At 40.6% G+C, this 22,922-nt stretch overlaps 1 protein-coding gene across 3 annotated transcripts in view; it reads right to left on the bottom strand.

Moving 5' to 3' along the window:
* Positions 1 to 4,633: 4,633 nt before the first annotated feature.
* Positions 4,634 to 22,922, bottom strand: part of NTF3 (neurotrophin 3) — a 42,206-nt gene continuing 23,917 nt past the window's right edge. For 2 of the 3 annotated variants that reach the window (XM_075275099.1, XM_075275100.1), the window contains exon 2: positions 4,634 to 6,231. In XM_075275099.1, coding sequence (XP_075131200.1) covers positions 5,431 to 6,210 — 780 coding nt within the window. In that variant the 5' untranslated portion in view covers positions 6,211 to 6,231 and the 3' untranslated portion in view covers positions 4,634 to 5,430. The remainder of the gene's footprint in view (positions 6,232 to 22,922) is intronic. The other variant, XM_075275098.1, reaches the window with a different exon arrangement.

The raw sequence follows: 22,922 nt of genomic DNA, 5'->3' as shown, positions 1-22,922 counted from the left end.
AGTTGGGTTCTGTACTCGACTGTCTCCATCAGTTTCATCCACTCAAATTGGGGGTTGGTGTATGAGTAATCGCCTCTCAACTCAAAGGGGGATTGAGGTCCATAGTTCTCGTCATTGGGTAGTCTAGACACCTGTTCTAGTGCTTGGTGGGAATCCTCTTGAGCGTAAATGTATCATCTATTTTGTGGATAGGGATTTTTTTGGGAGATAACCTCATTAAAAGGGACCTATTGTTGATGACCTATCCTACCCGATACCGCATCTATACCGGTCACTGGGATGAAGAGGCCTCCGGCCTAGGGTTACTTACCAATAATAATGGCAAACATTTGCAATGTGATTTTCTCATGGGGACTCAAAGCACAGGGAGTGTTGTGGAGTAGGGGAGTCAGTGGCTGCCATACCGGCGCTCATCCCCAACACCCATTAAGGTCAGCTGTTTTTACCGGAAGCCAATTCATCTATCAGTATATTTTTGGCTTGTGGGAACTGGAGGAAACCTTCTTAAACACAGGGAGAACATACAAGCTCCAAATGTTGCCCTAGATTGGATTGGAACCCAGAGAACCATACTAACCAATGAGCCCCATGCTGTATAGTGGCTGTGCTTGGTACTGCAGCTCATTACTGCTAGAAACAATGAATCCACCATTGGCACTCCATGTGGATCTGTACTGTATTCATATATGTGGATATTTAGTGCACCTGGGTGCTTGAGGTGGCCCTTTGCCCCATATGGGACACTGCTACTATAATGGAAGCCATGCCCAGGCCCAGCCACATAGGTTACATGTATAGTTGATTCTCACTGTATATAATACTCATATTTCTCGATCTGCTATGGTTCTACGGTGGAGAGATAATGGGTTTTGCATTCCATAAGAAAATCTAAAGACCCTTAGATACAATGTATTCTCCTTACATAACAAAGAGCCGCTGAGTCCAGCCTCCTTCCCAAACCCACATACAATACTAAGACACTATAACAAATGACAAATGGTGACTTCACAACAAGATGCCCATTGTTGGATGAAGCTTCCTTGATGGCGTTGGTGTCGCACATTACTTATGCATCACCGCTCGGGGAAACTTATAGATGACATTTAAAGCCTTGCACATGAATGGAGAGGCTGGACTAGTTCACACTAGCAGATTCTCCAAGGTTTTCTCGATTCTTCAAAAATGATGTTGTCTTTACTATGTCTGTAGGGTAAAGAATATTTATATCATGGACAGCAGAAGAAAGCTGAAGATATTTGTCAGCCGAGTATATTCCTATATACATATGTAGAGACCCTACAGTTGTTTTTGGGATTACCCCAGGGAGTCTGTATAGTATATGATAATGTAGGGTATCCTGGGGTCTAATAGAATATCTGTAATAGGGATATTATCTACTGTGTGCCATAGTATAGCATTAGGGTCCGCTCATGTGGTAGAAGGACTTACGGGTGCCCTCAATCTCCAGGAAACCTCTGCACAGCCTTAAGCTATGACCACGGGGCTGAGAGATAAACCTCTCACAAGAAATAAAGAGTTACGGGACTGGGTGGAGAACCATAGTCCCTTCATCCATGTACTGACGATAGATAGATAGATAGATAGATAGATAGATAGATAGATAGATAGATAATAGATAGATAGGAGATGATAGATAGATAGATAAGAGATAGATAGATAGATAGATAGATAGATAGATAGGAGATAGATAGATAGATAGATAGATAGATAGATAGATGATAGAGATAGATAGATAGATAGATAGATAGATAGATAGATAGATAGATAGATAGATAGATAGATAGAGATAGATAGATAGATAGATAGATAGATAGATAGATAGATAGGAGATAGATAGATAGATAGATAGATAGATAGATAGATAGGAGATAGATAGATAGATAGATAGATAGATAGATAGATAGATGATAGAGATAGATAGATAGATAGATAGATAGATAGATAGATAGATAGATAGATAGATAGAGATAGATAGATAGATAGATAGATAATAGATAGATAGATAGATAGATAGATAGATAGATAGAGATAGATAGATAGATAGATAGATAGATAGATAGATAGATAGATAATAGATAGATAGATAGATAGATAGATAGAGATAGATAGATAGATAGATAGATAGATAGATAGATAGATAATAGATAGATAGATAGATAGATAGATAGATAGATAGATAGATAGATAGATAACTATACATATATAATAGGTTGTTCAGGAGATTTTAGACAAACCACTGAGATTAAATAAGATCTTTCCATATCAAAAGACACATTTATTTCATACAGAAAATAATACAAAACATATTGTATAAGGCTACTTGGAGGACGTATCAAATTTTGTTTCAGCTTTGAACTGCACAAAACATCTGTCAGAAACATGAGTGGAAAACAGAATATCCTTTGCAAAACTTTGGTCATTTTATACAATATCCAAACTGGAGAAAAACTTTAAAAAAAATTTCTTTACTTTTGTTTTTGAATCAACAGATCTGACTTGATGGATTTTCTGTCTCGTGTGTATTCAGTATTGATAAGAGGAAAGATGTTTTTGTCTATGAAATTTTGCGTTGAGCTATTCCACCTCATATATTCACACTACTATATATAGGATGACATAAGCTTGGATATGGAGGTGTCTGGAGAATTTCCACCAGATTGTCCTATATCATTGTGCGTGTCCCAATATTTCTAGAAGAGTCATGGCTTTGGATATTGGATCTATATTACGTTATAATTTACAATTGCACATTTCCTATAGTCCAGTCGGGTCATTTTGAGTGCCAAGGTCGTAGGTAGATGGTGAGAAGATCCACCCTGTAAAATCTGTAGGACAATGGAGTCCTATAGTCAGAGGGCTACCTCCTAGGGGTATTCAAATAGTTTGGATCTAAAAATAGTCTTTGTGTTAGGTTCCCTCAGTAGGAATTTTGTCTTCATTAGGATTGAGCGATCGAGATCGGAAAAGATTGGATTCCGATTGGCGATCGAGCAAACGTCACGATCATGATCGGGATCAGCTGGAAAATGATCGGAAATTGGATTTTGAAATCTCAAGATCGGCTCAACCCTAAAAGTGAGCGATCGGGAAAGATCGGATTTTAAAATCGATCCTGAAATCTCAAGATCGGCTCAACCCTAGTCTTCATCTATCTAATGACTGGTTACTTATAGTGGAAGATCATGGTAGTGAGGAGCCATAGTCATTAGAAGAACATTGGCCAAAACCATCTTTTCCGTCAGGGACCAGCTCACCGTCTAATGTGTATGGCAAGCCCAACTCTCCACCAATACCAGATGTTAAAGACCCATACACATCAGTGAGGGTCCATAAGGTAAGGTGACCATACACATTAGATATTACTAACACATCGGCCAAACCCACCTTTTTCGAGAGGAACCATCTGACCATCTAATGTATATTGTATGATGCCACTCTTCCCTGATTCTAGATATTAAGGTAATTAAAGCAACCTATACCCATTAGATGTATGTTGGCCGAACCCCTCATTTCAGGTTAGGTCAACCATTTGCAATGTATGGAGGCTTTGTGACTTCTCCACCCAACTGCAAATGTTGGGGTAGTTGGATTTCAATGGTTTCCATTCGGAAGAAATGGTCAACATGTCTGTTAGCTGGACAAGCGTTTGGGTGACTGTTATCTAATGTGTATCACAGGATTAAAGATCGGCCATGTTGGATTTTAACATGCCCGGTCCTTCGCTCTCAAAGGAAAGAACCTACCACCATAGGTGATGGTTTGTTTCCATCTCTGCATTGAGGATACATATATTCTTGGCCTAGCCAAGTGGACATTTGTAGGAGATGGTTAAGAGGAATAATTGTTGGCAGAACCATCATTTAGGTGTCAAGTATCAATGGCCACGTTTAGACTACTAGAGGTCAGAATGATAGGACCATGGCAAGCAATATGTTCACTGGAGCCCCTGAAAAGAGAAATCCAACAAAATATGTTTTGGAAGTGGGCACTAAAATCCTTACTCTAAGATTTAAGGGGTTAAAGAGGCTGTCTACTTTAGAAATTAGATAAAAAGGGGTCGTTCCCATACAGGAGAGCATCTTATAGCCTGGAGGACCCAACACATCCATACATCACACAGACAATCCTTTGATTTAACTGGACACTGTGTAATTCTTCCTTTCTCCTGTGGTGGCACTGTAGATAAATTGATCAGGTAGGTTTCCTTGCAAATGATTGCTAGGATTCCCATATCACCAAAGGACATCTGTCTCAAGTAGACAACCCCTTTATGACCCTTTTATGGTCTTGGACATAAGTGGGACAAACACAGTCCTTTTGATTTAGGTAAAATTTTGAAATAATTTTTAGAAAAATTTATAGAACAATTTGGATATTTCCATGACCTCCACTGATACACTTGACATATCGGTACCAACATTGGACCCACATGAAATGTAATCGGTATAAGCATACTTAGATCTACTGTAGATATTCGGTAGGCGAGACAAATGTCAACTCTATAGGCAGTGACGCCATTTTGAATATAGTATATACTGCTTACTTTTTAAAGTTGGAAGCAAAACAAGACCCATTGGGCATCTAATTTGGGTTTCTACAAGGGTGCTTTGGAGCCCTTCCATTGATAGGCCCAACCTTGGTTGGTCCAATCCAGATGAGAAGGAAAGAAATTGGGAAATTGGCCTACAATTGGATCACCATTGGGCGTAGTGGGGAAAATCAAAAAAATCAGGGCTGTTCGGAAAAATGTAACGGGGCAATTTTCATCTTAGTTGCCCCTTTTTCTTCTAAGGATGGGCTACAACTTTTTAGAAAGGTCAGAGCTAAGAAAAAAAAAGTCTATATCGATAAAAACATCTCATATATACAAAAAGAAACAAACTAAAGTCACGTATAACATCACCAGGATCTTATTTCAACATTTGTCTGAAATGGAACGAGTTAATTTTTTTTTTTCTTTAAATATTATTTTTTTTTCTTCTTTTAATTGAGGTAAAATATATTGCCATTGAATATAATGTTCATACAATTTTTTTTTTATACATCTCTGATATAGTCGGATTTCAAAAAGTCTACTTAGAAAGAGCCGGTGGCGTGAAAATACTGTAGGAGGAATACTGACGTATAGATTTTGGGTTCCTAGGGTCATATTATATACTGCTCGCAGTAGAATCGGTCGGATGTATACTTTTTTGGGGTGTTTTTTTTTTTGAAATTTTTGGAAAATGCCCCCCGAAAGAAGGCACAGACTTCTTCTGAGATCCATCTGGAGAGGAGATAAAGCTTATATACGTTTGCTGAAATTTAATAAATAAGAACATCTTATAATATATAAACAATATAGACATTTATATGCTACATGCATATTATATAATTTAAAGTAATAATTTATATAGTGACAGGTCGAAGCTATGTTCTTCCGATTTTCCTCGATAATGCGCACACGCAAGACGTGTCTATCCTTATCCATCGCCAGCCCACCAGTTTATTGTTTTCTGAAGTCAATGCTCGGACATAAGTTTGGGATGTTTTACATTGAGAATTCCAGTGTTTGTCGTCAATGCCTCGGCAGCCGTTTTTGACCGGTCTCGCGTCTTTACATCTGGTTTCGTAAAAATATTGCTTGACGGGTGAATTCCCAGTCTTAATTTCACCCAACACAGTTACTTGGTGTCCCCGAATGTCAATAGCATTCGACTTATCTGTGACCCATAAACTTTCACTATCACACACGGAATATTCCCCTCGGTGACTTTTGTGGTCTGCAAATCTTTTCCTCCTTGAGGTTCTGTTGGAGGACGATGAGTGTCCAATAAAGTCATCCATAAGATACAAGGGTGGTGGTTCCAAGGGAAGACTATCACTCAAAAGCACACGTGGTGAGTTATAGCGTTTTTGTCTTTGTTGCTTAAACAGCTCCGCTTCTATTGAGATGACTGGTTGAAAGTCAGATTTCCCATTGTCTACCATGTCCATGTCAAGTATTTCTGCTTTCGGTATCGTACTTTGCTGTTTCACTTCCTTGGTGTTGACCACTTGCTTGGGAATCTTGTTTTTCAGAAGGTCTGCTTGCATGAGCTTAATAAATAGGGAATTCATGGAATTTTCTGGCAAATTCCTTTTATCCATGGTGGTAGCGTGGATGCCACAAAGATAAGGAAGAAACATCACACAGAACAGGATGGACATCACCTTATTCACCTGTAAGATCTGAAAGAGAAAAAAAAAAACACAGAATGAGTTTTAGGGAAATTGAAGATTTGTTAAAGTCCTACAAGGGGTTTTTCACTTTTCTAACTTTCACCCACAGGAGTAAGGACAACCTTCTTAGATAAATATGGGTGGAAATTTGACAATATGAAGGTTTGGCAATTGCCAAATTCTGGACACATCCCTAGTATGCCTATGTGGGTGGAAGAGCTAAAGGTGGAAAATTTCTTTGGGGCTAATTTGGAGACATCTTCATATTCCAAACTTCTATGGAAATATCTTCAAAACATGACCTAGATATGGAAACATCTTCATATTCTAACCTAACCAAGTATGGAGACATCTTCATAATCCAACCTACTATGGAGATATCTTGCAAACATGACCTAAATATGGAGACATCATATTCTAACCTAACCAAGTATGGAGACATCATATTCTAACCTAACCAAGTATGGAGACATCTTCATAACTCAACCTACAATGGAGATATCTTATAAACATGACCTAAATATGGAGACATCATATTCTAACCTAAGCAAGTATGGAGACATCTTCATAATCCAACCTACTATAGAGATAATTCCAAACATGACCTAAATATGGAGACATCTTCATATTCTAACCTAACCAAGTATGGAGACATCTTCATAATCCAACCTTCTATGGAGATATCTTGCAAACATGACCTAAATATGGAGACATCATATTCTAACCTAATCAAGTATGGAGACATCATATTCTAACCTAACAAAGTATGGAGACATCTTCATAACCCAACCTACTATGGAGATAATTCCAAACATGACCTAAATATGGAGACATCTTCATATTCTAACCTAACCAAGTATAGAGACATCTTCATAACCCAACCTACTATGGAGATATCGTCCAAACATGACCTAGATATGGAGATATCTTCATATTCTATCCTAAACAAGTATGGAGACATCTTTATAACTCAACCTACTACAGAGATATCTTCCAAACATGACCTAGATTTGGAGATATCTTCCAAACATGACCTAGCCTAGTATGCAAACATCTTCGAAACCTAACATAGACTGATCATCTCCCTCTTTGGTTCATAATGTTAGACACAGGCCTACAAAACATGTCTGCTTTCTTCCAAAAACAGTGTCATGCCTGCCCACAGGTTCTTTATGGTCTTGTAGCTCAGCTTCAAAAAGTTGAGTTAGAATGCCAAATGTAACCCAAGGACAAGTGTGGCAGCGGAGACTGGAGAGACCTGGATTTCCTCTAGAAGTATACTAGACCACATATAATTAGATGTTCTAGAAGGTCCATTGCCATCGTAAAGAGATGAAGACAAAAAGATGCAATTGTTTCGAGATGATTACATATTAGAAGTTATTTTATTATATTATAGATATAAAAACCGCATCGCCGCATCGTATAATCTACCAGATTACATATAGTTATCGACCAACGGCACAGAGCAGTCAAAAGCAATCAAGATGACAAACGAAAGACAAGATTTTACTCTCATTTTTTAGGAAAATATTCCACAAATATTTACATTGATTTCCCGAGTAGACATTTCAACATCTGCAACTACTTCGAAGTCTTTACTCCGAACACAATAATGAAACCTATCACAAAATTGGAACAAAGATATTCATCACGGCGCAGACTTGTAACGTTTTTGATACATTATGTGAACTGTTTACATTTTTTTCATTGAGCCATTGATCAGACCACACATATTTGTAGTCTGTAACCTTGATGACACATAGGTCTACACAGGAGATGTAGTCATACCATGGGGGAATATCAAGCCTTTAGATAGAGAGGACCTTCAGACACTCTTGGACAACGTTCAGTGGATATTACAATCTTCAGGGGTTTAGGAACATCTAGGTAGGCCTCATCCTATGCTGTTTACCGATGCTTTGCCATTACTTACGACTTCAGTGCAGGCGCACAGCCCACCAGAACATGTGCTAAACAAGGCGTAGGGATTATCACGACCAACAGGTCTTGATTAGAGATGAGCGAGTAGTACTCGATCGAGTAGGTATTCAATCGAATACTACGGTATTCGAAATACTCGTACTCGATCAAGTACCGCTCGCTGTTCGAATGTAAAAGCTGATGAAGAACCAGCATTGATTGGCCCGAATGCTATACAGTCGGCCAATCAACGCTGGTTCTTCTCCTACCTTTAGAAGTCTTCTCCGTGCAGCTTCCCTGCGGCGTCTTCCGGCTCTTCATTCACTCTGCCAGGCATCGGGCCTGGGCAGAGCCGACTGCGCATGTCCACTTGTAGTGCGGACATGCGCAGTCGGCTCTTCCCAGGCCCGATGCCTGGCAGAGTGAATTCAGAGCCGGAAGATGCCGCGGGGACACTGCAAGGAGAAGACTGCACGGAGGATCCAGCCCGACCCTCACTCGTGGACTTAGTAAGTATAATTTGATCGAACGTTGCCTATCCCTGAAACGAGCATTTTCCCCCCATAGACTATAATAGGGTTCGATATTCGATTCGAGTAGTCGAATATTGAGGGGCTACTCGAAACGAATATCGAACCTCGAACATTTTACTGTTCGCTCATCTCTAGTCTTGATCAATCCCCTCCTCTGTACTTCAAAGGGCACTTGGCTCTTTCCAATCTGCTCAAACTTATCAACACAATCTCTCATAACAAGCTATACATGTGTGAACAGCGAACAAGCTCAATTGCCACTTAATTGCAACTTAAGTTTGCTTAAATCTGTCTCGGTCTCCTAAGATTGACTTTCCGCTTGCAGAGGTATCAGATTACAGATGCCCATAGAAGTCTATGGAGAGGGGAAGACGAAGGGATGCAAAGCTAAGTAGGAGAAACAAAAACACAGATTCTGCTGCAGCTAATACTTCCTTTTCTATGTCACCCCAAGTGCTTTATTGACGTCACTACTGATCAGAGAATCCCTCACCTCTTATGGGTGAGTTAGAGAGAGTTAGGGAGCAGCATTTCTGTGTTTTTGCATGTAGCTTGCTCTGGCTAGCTCAAGGTCTGCTGAGAATTAGAAAAGAAGCATACGGAACAGAACAGTATGGCAGTCATATAATGGTCAACATATACAGTATCTGCTCCTTCACACACTTGGAATGTCGGACACCTCTTAGCAATAGCCATGCAACTGATACCAGAGGACCACCATGGCATCTCCATTCTAGTCCAATCAAGTGATTTATGTTTTGGGCTGGAATATCCCTTTAAGGAAAGGTTTTCTCCCCCTCTACTAACCATGTTAGTTTCATACAATGTATATGACCCCCCCCACTGTACTGTTCTCCACCTACACGCTATGGATATTCATAAAACAAAGAGAAACATTCGCCAGCTTAACAAATGTCAACATTGACCACAACTTCAATGTCGAAGATAAAATGTGACATTGAAGTTCCGAGATTGTTCAGAGTCTCAAAGGAGCCAAAGCTTAATATAGCAACCAGTGGTGTAGAAGAGATAGGACGCGTTCTCCAAACACTCTGCTTCCAATCAGAATCCACAGCCGCCTCGTTCCTGCATCGTCCTCAGTTGAACTGAGGACTTATATTGAAGGCTTTGCCTGTGGTGTTCAGATGTAATTGAGGGATTTAGTAATTAGGTCCACAGGGCGTTCTTGGACGTGTTTAATAAAAATGTCATTGAAGTTTTGACGACCACAGATGTACTGGTATCTGAGATTGTGACTAATATGCTACATTCCTAGTATTGTAGCTACACGGAGCAAAATCAATTCTCCCTAAGTAACACAACTGAAAAGGAAAGGGTTGCGTCCAGATGTGTAAAGTCATGAGGGTTGTCCCATCTGGAGTAAAGGACCTCCAGTTCACCACCTTTGGGTCCAGCAGCTGAAAACCCTACAATCAGCTGTTACTGCTTGGGTATCAACACGTTTATTCTACAGTGGCCACTGCTGGAGAAATGTGGTATTGCATGGAACCCATTTAAATACATGGACAACCATGGATTATATGGTCATGTTTACTCCTCCAGAATGGGAGACACTCTTGATAGTAGGGAATTGGCAAACGTTGCCAGAGCATGCATGGCCAATCAACTACTTCGGTCATTTCCTTACTAAGGCCTTAGGCAGAGAACATCTTTAGGTGGTCAGTCTTGTAGAAAAATATGTTTAAAGGGATTCTTCGTGGGCAGATTCTTCATGATGGACCAGAGTGGGTCATTTGATCGGAATAGGCCCCATCCCTACTTTCCTCCCTTGATGCCATTACCCATGCAATGGTGGGTGGCTTTGCTATAGTCAGCCATCATGAGGAATCTGCCACACGCATTAGGGTAAATTTATTTCCCCAGACAACCCCTTTAATCATGGCTCTGGCAGTATACCAAGAGTGTACATGGAGTCATGGGGGTGGACTCACTTGGCTGAAGAGTCATGGAGTCAGCGCTGATGGATATCCCCCTTTCCTGTTGACGTCCATACTAGCTGGTGAGGAGGACTCTTCAGGCCTTCAATATTGTTATGATGACTCCAGGCCTAGTTGTAATACTGTATAGAAGCCCTACAACATTAAGGCCACAATTTGGTGGTCACAAAACTGATGGTAGGTTCCCTTTAAGTTAAAGTTATTTAAGATGTATGTCTGGTGAGTGAGGACATTGCAAAACTGAGGTTCCTTGGGCCCACCTGGTTATGAGGGGCCACCCTCCAACAACCTTTAGGAAATAGATCATAGTACCCTTCACATTTGGGTGTCTACTGTTGGACTATTATTGTTTTAGAGCCTGGGCCCATCAGAGGTTCCTTTGATACTCCAATGGGTGGCATTGCCTGGGGAGAAGCAAATTACACCTCATTTCTGGAGTTAACAGTGCATGGGTGACCTAAACCAAAGAGAGTCTATAGGTGAATCTATAGTCTTTTGGCCTGGATATTCATAAGAACCTAAAATATTACATGGATCCCACCAAGTCTCCTAAACCCATAAAAGTACACTAATGGTTCCAAGCTCCAGTCTGTGTCATCTGATAACTGAATACCAGAAGCTTTACACCTTGGACATTCATTTTGGTTACAAGGGACCCTTGATATATATGATGTATAGCAGGTTTTCCTGATGTTTAGACCCCAACCAATCAGCTATACTCTTTAGGAATTCAATAAAAGGTGTTCAATTTCTCTGCAGCGCCTCCACAGGGGAAAAGAAGCATTACATGTATTGGGTCCTCCAAAGTTTAAGACTTTCTTAGTAGTTGCTTTCTTCTATAGATAAGGTCCTGAACTTTCTATTACCATGAATCCTGACACACACACATGTGGAATACATTGACACAGCTGTTTTTGGGGTAAGAGGTTTCTGTTTGAAGCATTAGTCGGACTAGGATAAGACTACTATACTATTTACAAGACACATGTCCTTCGATTAATACCTCTTTACGTCTCCATTAATGAGATTACCAACCTCCATTACCCACAACCAGGTGCTCCAAGTGGATATGTTATAATAACTATAACCTATATTACATATGGATTAATGGCATCAAGAGACTTCAGAGTCTTGGATTTCACAATTTGGAACAGAAGCCGAAGTCAAATGGAAACCTCATTTAGAATGGGAAAGAGATGTCACAGGATAATATTTCAGTCTGACTCATGAGATCAGAGGGAATGAAAACCTGTGACCTATGGATTATAGACGTCGTCTGTAAATGTATTCAGGCTACTAATATGGCCCTATTGGAGTGTCCATGTTGTAGCCGCAACACTGGTTCTATGTACACGAGGGGATGTCAAGACACGGGTACAGTGTAAAGCATGGAAGAGGGGAGGGACAGCAGTCGGAGTCTTTGATGAGACATAGCTGTGGGATTCAGACTAATACACCCTATTTTATACCAGAAAATTGTCGCCCCCTTACCGATTTCCAAAAAGAAGCCATGCCATTGACCCTACCAGATTCATCCTCATCATTTATACCAGTAATTTACGCTATAAGATAGCATAGATTTCCATATAGGCACATGACCCAGGTACAGGCGATAAAACAACCTGTCTTCATTCATTTCCCCATTCAGGTCAATGGAGCTGCAATACCGGACCCAACCAGTGAACTGGTGTGGCACTGTTTCAGGAAGAAATAAGCTGTGATTTCAAGACTTGCTCAAGCCCTTTAAGGAGGCCGCACATGACCATAATATGGCTATAAACCACCACAGCTATAACATGGTGCCCACAGACTTTTATGAGGTTGCCTTGTACCTCTCTTTACCTCTGATCTCAAATGGAAGCACAGAACAAAACAATCAGGTCATACCCCACGTGGATTGTATTGTCACCTACGTGCAATGGTGAGAATTAGGGATGATTGAATGCATTCAGATCAAATTCCAAAAAATTTGGGTTCAACTCAAGCCCAAAGTTTTTGGGGTGTGTCACCCATGAAATACTTTTTGGGAGCACCATTCGGTGAATAGGAGTAGAGCTGCTCTGTCGGTATACCTTGTATATGGCTTCAGGCACCCAAATCAGCTGATCGGTGCAGGGTCTGGTGTCGGACACCCACCGATCAGATACTGGTGACCTATCCTGGTCATCATAAATCACCTGTATGCATTATACATGGGTCTCAGACCACCCCTTTAAGAAATTCTATCTTAAAGGGATGCTTGGAAACATTATTCCGAAATAATTCTGTTTATTTGGTGAAGTAAATTGATCCAAATTGATTCAAACGTGGTTATTATTCCGCAATTAAACAAGTGATACCAATTATCCCGTCACACACGAGCGGCGGCCATGAATCTGCTTGTGATTATTCCGTCTGAAGCTCAGTCATTAGCCAATATGTTAGATAATTTAGTGAAGCCATTAGCTCTACATCTGATATAAAGCAGCCTACTGGTGTAGATAATGAGAATTCTCTGCTCCGCACTTGATCTCTAGCGCATCTTGGTTAAAGGGTTTGTCGACTGTAAATGACCCCATATCATGAGTCCTAATAGGTCACCTTTAAGGATGAGATTAGAAAAGTATTACATTTTTTTTTTTTTTTCAAAAACAGCGCCACATTTGTTCACAGGTTGTTTGTGGTACTGCATGCGGAACAAAACTAATTGTAATACCCGACACAACCAACGCACAGGTGTGGCGTTATTTCTGGTCATGGTTTTCTAATCCTGTGCAATTTAGAGGATATGAGGAATTCATTGTTGTAATATCACTTTTTTTGGCACAAAATAGTCACAAATCGACAGTTATATTAGTCATTTTGGTGCCAGACTTGCCGCTTTTTCGTGAGCGGGGAGAAGGGTGTGAGCAGAACGGTCACTTGTGTCACATTCATCATCATTTACACCACAAATGACGGCAAAATCGGCAAAATCTACATCAACAATTAGGCACATATATTAAGTATATTAGGTATAGGAAGTGTAAGCAGACGGTAGTCCTCCATTGTGATGATCATGAGGATTCTTATATCCTATATCCTGTGGACATATGTTCTTAGATGGACTATCCCTTTAAGAAACCCATTATGGAACTGGAAACCGTAAGTAGTTTTCCATCCCTACCTTGACAATACCTAGATTAAGAAAAGTATCCCCCATACAATCAGCTATTATCATTGGGAAAATCCGGCAGTAAGTGTTTATTTTCCCAACAGCACCCCCACAGGGGGAATTAAGCATTACACCTTGTCCATTCAAATCAATGGGCTGTTTGTGTAATGCAGGACAGGACAGGTCCTCCAGAGAACAGGGTTGTGGAGTGGAGGCAGAGTCCGAAAAGTTACCGATTCCATCTCAGGGTTCGAAATAGATTAATTATATTATACAATTAGCAATATTGCATAATTAATTAGCATATTTAGTTTCATGGGAATTCAATTGCTGGCTTTTTGTCTGAATTATCTACTTCTTTCTGACCATGACCGCTATGTATGAAAAAGTTGTAGTCGTAGTCACAAAATTGCTAGAGTCAGAACTAGGGTTTGGCCTACAGACTTCATGGATCAACCGCTCTCCAGATAAGGATTCTGAACATAGGACGTCACAGGATGTCAACATGATGACCCCATAGTGGCGTAACTAAAGTCTTGTGGGCCCCAGTGAAATCTTTTGTCTGGGCCCACCACCTCGAATTCTTGATAGTGATGGTTTCGGGTGCTGAGGAGTTCAATAGTGTGGTTGGGGTAATCTGTGGGGCTCCTTGGCTTATGGGCCAGATGGAAGTTGCAATCTCAGTACTGATGCCAATGCTTATGGGCCCCCTAAGACTCCTAGGTCCCGGTGTTATTACATTCCCTCAAGTTACGGCCATGCTTGGGTTCTCCGAAACCAGGAACCTCATTTTTCAAAGGCTCGGGGTCGAGGAGGTGCCGATGACTACTCCGATGTTATGGTCTACTACAAGACAGTTCAAGAAAACTGGTACACGGCTCAGCACAGAGATAGATGATGATGATATGAAGTCATTACTCAACGAGCCTCTCAGGAAGTAATTAGAAGTTCATGACTATGGAGCAACCACAAAAACAGTTCACAAACCACAAATCCATCCGTGATGATGTGTCACTTCACTCAATGATTTCTTCTAGTATTTCATGGAATATAATAATCAATTTGAAAGGATCTTCAAAAAGCATTACTGACTTCTTCAAAAAAAAAACAGGGCCACCCCAGTCCTCACCCAAGCCGTGAGTGGTATTACCGCTCTGCCCACTTCAGTTCCATGGATTGAGCTGCCATAACAGACACAGCCCATGGACAGGGCTAATAAATACTGAGGACAACACCTTCTTGAAGGTCCTCTAGTGATCAGTCATGATCACCAAAGATAAGATACTGCAGCAGTCACACATTTCTCCTATAGTGGCCACTACTGGAGAAAAGTGGTATCACATGAACTAATGAATGCCCAGTCCTCCACAGCAGGAACCCCTCTTTGGAACAGCTCTGGTTGATAGTGAGACCTATTAAATAGGACCAACTCCAATTCTTTGTACCCTTCAGTAGGTACCAATGATTCCAGCACAGTTGGAATTTTTTCTCTAGCCCATACGGTTCCTGGAAATTTTGTGCTTTTAGTCTCAGTGTTATCAGATGGGTCATGTCTAACTGGACCACCATTCTTCAAGTCAAAGCCACCAATGATGGCCACATACAAGAAGCTATCAAATGGAGAGGAGCTGACTTCAGTGATAAGAATACATTATATCCATAGGATATGCCATAAATATCTGATAGATGTGGGACACACCTCCAGGACCCACACCTATCTCTAAAAAGTACAACAGCCTCCGTGCCCTGGCTCGTACCTGACTGCTTTCCTCCTCCTTCTGTCAGACTCTTATCTCTAATAACACACATATGAGTATCTATATTCAACCTCACATACAGAAGTCTATAGAGAGCCAAAAGAAGAGGAGAGGAGGCGACTGCGGCCAGCTAGTAAGTGATTTAATGCCTCATTCTTGTTAGATAAACAGTAGTAGAGTCAAAATGGGCTCTTGCTAAGTGTACAGAGCTCCCTGATCCATAGACTTCTATGTTAGAAGTAACTCATCCTGATAAATGGAGAACAAAGCATTTTTCTTTAACAAACTATATGACAAAATTTCTCAGAATCACTTATAATAGTCATTTATGGGGGTTGTTTTATAATTGGAGGGGCTCTTTAATTGTCCCCTATGGATACCAGAGATGATAGGGGCCACAATATCAACAATATTGCAATTTTTGTGATAGTCAGAACAATTATATTATACACTTTGGACGCAAATATGATAAAATCGCAATCAACTTCATGTCACCATGTCGTCCTAGCCTTATTTAATATTTGGGACCATCCGTCATCCATCTAAGCTTAGACAAAAGCCTCCTAACAAATAAACATATTACACATCTGTCCCTTCAGTCACCATGATCTTTCACGTTTCAATGACTGATGGCAACAGATATCCCCTGGTTGCATTCTGCTGATCCCGGTGACGGCCGGTGTTTATCCCGTCCTATTTACCACTGACAGCAATTATTAAAGGGATGTTTGCACAGCGATCATCACAGTAATGATAATAAATGTGCGCTATATAATGAAGCAATGTCAGGTCTTACTCTCCATCTGCGAGAGAGTAGAGAAGCAAGGCTACAGGATCAGTCTACGCAGGTTCTGTTTGTAGTCTGTTATCATGGAGACACATACGTTTATATGGTTGCTGTAGATAAATATGGAACGAGATTTGTATTCATGAGTATTTGTGATCAAATAAGACAAAACAACTATGTATTAGCCCCCATGCACACAACCTTCTTCTTTGATAGTGAGCTACCTGAGTTTTTAATGGCCCCTTTATTTTCTTATGGCCACATACACATGACCACGGCCATATAGTGGATTGTGAGCTCAGGGCAAAACTCAGGACAGGTCCTATTATTGTCCATTTCGCATCTTGGACTCATTAATGAGACCGAACCCTTCGGGGCTATGTGTAGGTGTAAATGTGCAGGCCTCAAGCCTTTTTTAGGCCAGGAACATAAAGTGACTATGTCCTATGTAAAATCACAGAGAGCCAGATCCCAAATGGGACCAAGAGATTTGCCCACTCTTCCGGGACTGTGGAAGGTCAATCCTCTTTTCTAGAGCCTCCCAGATAATCTACAATAGTTGGCATGTATGTCCTATCTAGGGCACCAAGAAGACTTGTCCCACCCATGGCTCCACCTAAGCAGGGATAGAATTTGAAGTTTCTGGTCCCCATAACAAAATTTGTGTCTTATTGGCTCAGAGACTCAGATGTGGTTTGGGCCAAGTTAACACTGTTACTGCTACACTTTCTATAGCTATGGCCAGTTGTATTGTGATGCAACTAGAGTCCATTGTGACCATGAATTCTTTGGGCCCATGCATATAGGGCTCATTGTGACCGTGCATTCAGTGGGCCCATGTATATAAGGTCCATTGGGTCCATTGTGACCATGAATTCTGTGGGTCCATGCATATAGGGCTCATTGTGACCATGCATTCAGTGGGTCCATGTATATAGGGCTCATTGTGACCATGCATTCAGTGGGTCCATGTATATAAGGTCCATTGGGTCCATTGTGACCATGCATTCAGTGGGTCCATGCATATAGGGCTCATTGTGACCGTGCATTCAGTGGGTCCATGTATATAGGGCTCATTGTGACCGTGCATTCAGTGGGTCCATGTATATAGGGCTCATTGTGACCATGCATTCAGTGGGTGCATGTATATAAGGTCCATTGGGTCCATTGTGACCATGCATTCAGTGGGTCCATGCATATAGGGCTCATTGTGACCATGCATTCAGTGGGTCCATGTATATAGGGCTCATTGTGACCATGCATTATGTGGGTCCAGGCAAATAGGGTCCATTACGATTAGGCCTATCATCCTACTGAATATTTACCCCCCTGAGAATGGTCACCCTTGTGTGTCCCTTTCCCCATGTTTAGCCTCTAAGTATCAGAATCCGCCTTCACTTGCAATAAATCACAAATCTACATAAACATAATAAATACCTTTCATCTACGAGCAATTATTCAAAAGCAAAAGTTCTTTACACGCAGGAATTATGAGAAGTATCTCAGTGATTACTTAACATGCTTCTATTTAAAGGTATGAGTCTATTCACATTCAGGCCAAGTGCCAATATCTCTGAATACAGGCTGAGTGCCCAAGCAATAGGCCAGGGAGGGCCGCTGCAGTAATAGACAAACATTACACAAGCCGGATAAAGGTTACAAAACCTTACCAGTATATATCAACTGCCCCTACCTGCAAAATAAACCTCAAAGGGAACCAAACAGGTAATTTCTACTGCCCTATCTAGAAGCAGGATATGACAGAGGAGAGAAGCTGAGCTCTGTGATATATAGGTTATATGATAGAGGTATCATATAACCCTATATATATCACAGAGCTCAGCTTCTCTCCTCTATCATATAACCCTATATATCACAGAGCTCAGCTTCTCTCCTCTATCATATAACCCTATATATATCACAGAGCTCAGCTTCTCTCCTCTATCATATAACCCTATATATCACAGAGCTCAGCTTCTCTCCTCTATCATATAACCCTATATATATCACAGAGCTCAGCTTCTCTCCTCTATCATATAACCCTATATATCACAGAGCTCAGCTTCTCTCCTCTATCATATAACCCGATATATCACAGAGCTCAGCTTCTCTCCTCTATCATATAACCCTATATATATCACAGAGCTCAGCTTCTCTCCTCTATCATATAACCCTATATATCACAGAGCTCAGCTTCTCTCCTCTATCATATAACCTATATATCACAGAGTTCAGCTTCTCTCCTCTATCATATAACCTATATATCACAGAGCTCAGCTTTTCTCCTCTATCATATAACCTATATATCACAGAGCTCAGCTTCTCTCCTCTATCCTATAACCCTATATATCACAGAGCTCAGCTTCTCTCCTCTATCATATAACCTATATATCACAGAGCTCAGCTTCTCTCCTCTATCATATAACCCTATATATATCACAGAGCTCAGCTTCTCTCCTCTATCATATAACCCTATATATCACAGAGCTCAGCTTCTCTCCTCTATCATATAACCCTATATATCACAAAGCTCAGCTTCTCTTCTCTATCCTATAACCTATATATCACAGAGCTCAGCTTCTCCCCTCTATCCTATAACCTATATATCACAGAGCTCAGCTTCTCTCCTCTATCATATAACCTATATGTCACAGAGCTCAGCTTCTCTCCTCTATCATATAACCCAATATATCACAGAGCTCAGCTTCTCTCCTCTATCATATAACCCTATATATCACAGACCTCAGCTTCTCTCCTCTATCATATAACCTATATCTCACAAAGCTCAGCTTCTCTCCTCTATCATATAACCTATATATCACAGAGCTCAGCTTCTCTCCTCTATCATATAACCCTATATATCACAGAGCTCAGCTTCTCTCCTCTATCCTATAACCTATATATCACAGAGCTCAGCTTCTCCCCTCTATCCTATAACCTATATATCACAGAGCTCAGCTTCTCTCCTCTATCATATAACCCAATATATCACAGAGCTCAGCTTCTCTCCTCTATCATATAACCTATATGTCACAGAGCTCAGCTTCTCTCCCTCTACCATATAGCCCTATATATCACTGAGCTCAGCTTCTCTCCTCTATCATATAACCTATATATCACAGAGCTCAGCTTCTCTCCTCTATCATATAACCCAATATATCACAGAGCTCAGCTTCTCTCCTCTATCATATAACCTATATGTCACAGAGCTCAGCTTCTCTCCCTCTACCATATAACCCTATATATCACAGAGCTCAGCTTCTCTTCTCTATCATATATCCCTATATATCACAGAGCTCAGCTTCTCTCCCTCTATCATATAGCCCTATATATCACTGAGCTCAGCTTCTCTTCTCTATCATATATCCCTATATATCACAGAGCTCAGCTTCTCTCCCACTATTACTTCCCGACTTTCTTGTACATCACATATCACATGAAATGTTCACTCTATAGAGGTTTTCCAATCCATAATATCCATTTTTGAGACTTAAAACGCCAACGTAAAGCTATTCACGAGATATTCTGCTGCTTAGATCTCTCAGGATCATCTGTGGACCTGTAAAGGAACTTGGCAGCAAGTGTTCATTTTCCCCGACAGTGCCCCCACAGGGCAAAATCAGTATTACACCGGTCCTATTAAAATCAGTTATTTCAGAGTAGAAGATAGTCTTTGTACCATCTTACTCAAAGAGGAGATACCTTTTAATATCTCCTAATGGGATCTTTGAAACTGGATTTTCTAAACCAGGAAACCCCTGTAACTTCTTGGAAATATTATGATGGTTACCGAAGAGTAAGTGTAAGATTGCAAACACTGAACATCCCTCACGTTCCCCAGTGTGTGAAAACTTGGCTAGTAGGAGTAACTGGCAGCCCCGTACTAAAGACACATGGTAGAGTAATAGATCACGCCTAACCGGGATGACAGCTTGTAGTGAATAGGTTTAATAACACAGTAAAAATTTAGTTCCCAGTTCAACAAGATTTCTGGGTAATTCTATTCTTTGGCCGAAATTGGAACGAGAGTGGGTTGACGTTACTGTCTGGAGACAACAGGTATTAAACTATGGAGGATTTATTGTAGGACAGTGGCTGATGGTCTGTAGATCTCGATACCTCTCTGAAGACGTCATGAGCTTTCCAAAAAAAAAAAAAAAAAGAGTCTCATTGGGTTCTTCTAATAAAACCCGAACCTCTGGTTTGTCTGGTGCCAAAGAAAACAGTGTCGAGAAAATTTTCACTTTGTGCTCTCCTTTTATTAGGTCGATTTATTAAAGTGTCGTATAAAACACCTCTGTGTTTGATAAATCGCTTCCTAAAGTCAACATAGGATTAGGAAAGTATGGTTCTTTATTTAGAAGGCTTTCACGGGCGGGTAACTCAAGGGCAGAGCAATGGATTAGGATCCCTTGGCCTATATGGAATGCGTGTATAAAGTGATCTCACCTTTGAAAATTCCTTCTAATACTTCTTAGAAATCTTGAATAAACTAAATAGTTCTAGAACAGAACAAAGTTTTCATTGTTATTAATGATTATGGAGTCATTTATTCATTATATAGTATTTTAAGGAGGACTTTTCACCACCTCCAACCTCTTCAAGTCTCTGGATCCATCAATAGGTGCCCCTCCACTGATTCTAACACAGTTAGAATTTTTTCTCTAGCCCCTACCATTCCTGAGCAAATGATGTTCTAACTTTCAGTACAATTAGGCTCTTTACTATCAGGTGGGCGGTCCTAGACTATCTCTTCCAGTTTAGGACCACCCACCTATCAGTAGAGTCTAATCGGAGTGAAGTTAACAGTGTAGATAACTCAGGAATGGTGGGAGCTAGAGAGAAAATTCCAACTGCGCTGGAATCAGTGGAGTGGGGCCTATTAAAGAGTTGATGTTGGTGGAGGTGGTGAAAAATCATTGCTAGACTGGCCACATTTTGGCATTGTTCTACGCAAGTCATGTTTAGGTCACCAGTGGATCTATATAATGGTTATGTAAAAATGGCACCCTTGGCAATGGATTTACGACTACAAAACCATTATGAAAATATGACTGGTCATAGCCATAACTTGAAGGTCCTGGATCTCAATGCAAGATCCAAGACAGGGGACCAACAAACCACCCTTAATAATACTGATGAATTCTTATGTGTCAGATGGGCCTATGTGCCCCTTTAGGCAACAGGGCCCAATTGTGACTAGTACCTCTCAACATTTCTGATTGTCTGAATGTTCCAGCTTTGTAAAGGGAACACTCCCGGCAAAACTGAGACACCATGTTATACCAGTGCCATGTTTAAAGAAGATGATGCAAGGTACAGAGATTCAAAATAGTCACCATCTTAATTATCTTGACTGGGTACAATTAGGCAACCACGGAACATAGATAAGCCTAAATACAGAAAGAGAGGATCGGGTACCTTTATTGGTTTAGGTGGTGACACATTTTAGCACTTAATTGGTGACTTACTTACAGTAGACCAAAAATATCAAAATTCTGATCAGAGGTAATGGATCTCCGAGGAAGACAACGATATAATGTCAAAACACGTTGCTTCTTAAACCTAAAAAGATCACTGAAGCCTTATTTCTGGGTTTTAGCTCTTCTATGGTCTTGTCCCTTAGCGTCCCATATACCCAGCTTTTTGTACTCAATTTGATCTCCTGGAAACCATACATGTTCTGAGGTGAATGTTATACGTATACCATAAACTAAAGGTTCACACAATAGCCAGTTCAATGGAGGGTTCACGATGGACGACAAATGAAGGATGTGGACAAGATCCAAAACTTTCCATCACCCACAAACTCACTTTGCAGCCCTCTGTTTCGATACCCTTGCCAAGGCATGTTATTGCCCCACTCCTACAACTAGGTGGACCATTATCAGAGCTGTAACTACAAGTTCCAAGTCCTCAATGCAAAATTTACAATGGGGCCCATATCTACCTAACACCATTTACAGTAGAGGTATATTTTATGTGGCAGAGGAACCTTTGGGTTCCTCAGGGTCTAGGGCCCTCTATAGCTACACCCATTGCCATTGCCTAAAGATTTGTAGTGGATGCAAATATAGTGACCGAGCTTGTAATAAAATCTACTACCAGGAATTTCTTATAGTTATACAGTCAGTATTCCCCTGATGATGACTAAATCTAAAAAAGAAAGTCAAGAAAAAGCAATAAGTTCACATCTCAAAACCATAAAACCATGAAAAGTCAGAAATGGGAGAAAGAAAAGATCACATAGTAAGGTGTCCGTACACATTAGATGTACATCTGCTAAATTCATCCCTATCCGCACGACTGGTCGGACATCTAATGTATATATGGGGGTGTACCAACTTTCTCCCCTCAAAAAAGGATTGGGCATGTTGGATTTGAACCTGCTCAATTCTTTGTTCTTAAGGGATATACATTGTAACAAATGATGGTGGTTTATTCCCTTTGCCCTATTGAGGGTGAACACATACTCAGTCATGCTAGGCATGTACACGTATGGGGACATCGGGGGGTTGACTAAGGGTCATTGAAGATGTATTGTACCTTTTAAGCTACATCCACATGGTGGAAAATAGAGAGGAATTCAAGGTGGACAAAATCAATTTC

The sequence above is a fragment of the Leptodactylus fuscus genome, chromosome 5, assembly GCF_031893055.1.
Source record: "Leptodactylus fuscus isolate aLepFus1 chromosome 5, aLepFus1.hap2, whole genome shotgun sequence".
NCBI classification, from domain to species: Eukaryota; Metazoa; Chordata; class Amphibia; order Anura; family Leptodactylidae; genus Leptodactylus; species Leptodactylus fuscus.
Note: the sequence above shows the minus strand (reverse complement) of the source record. Positions and strands in the feature narration are given on the sequence as shown.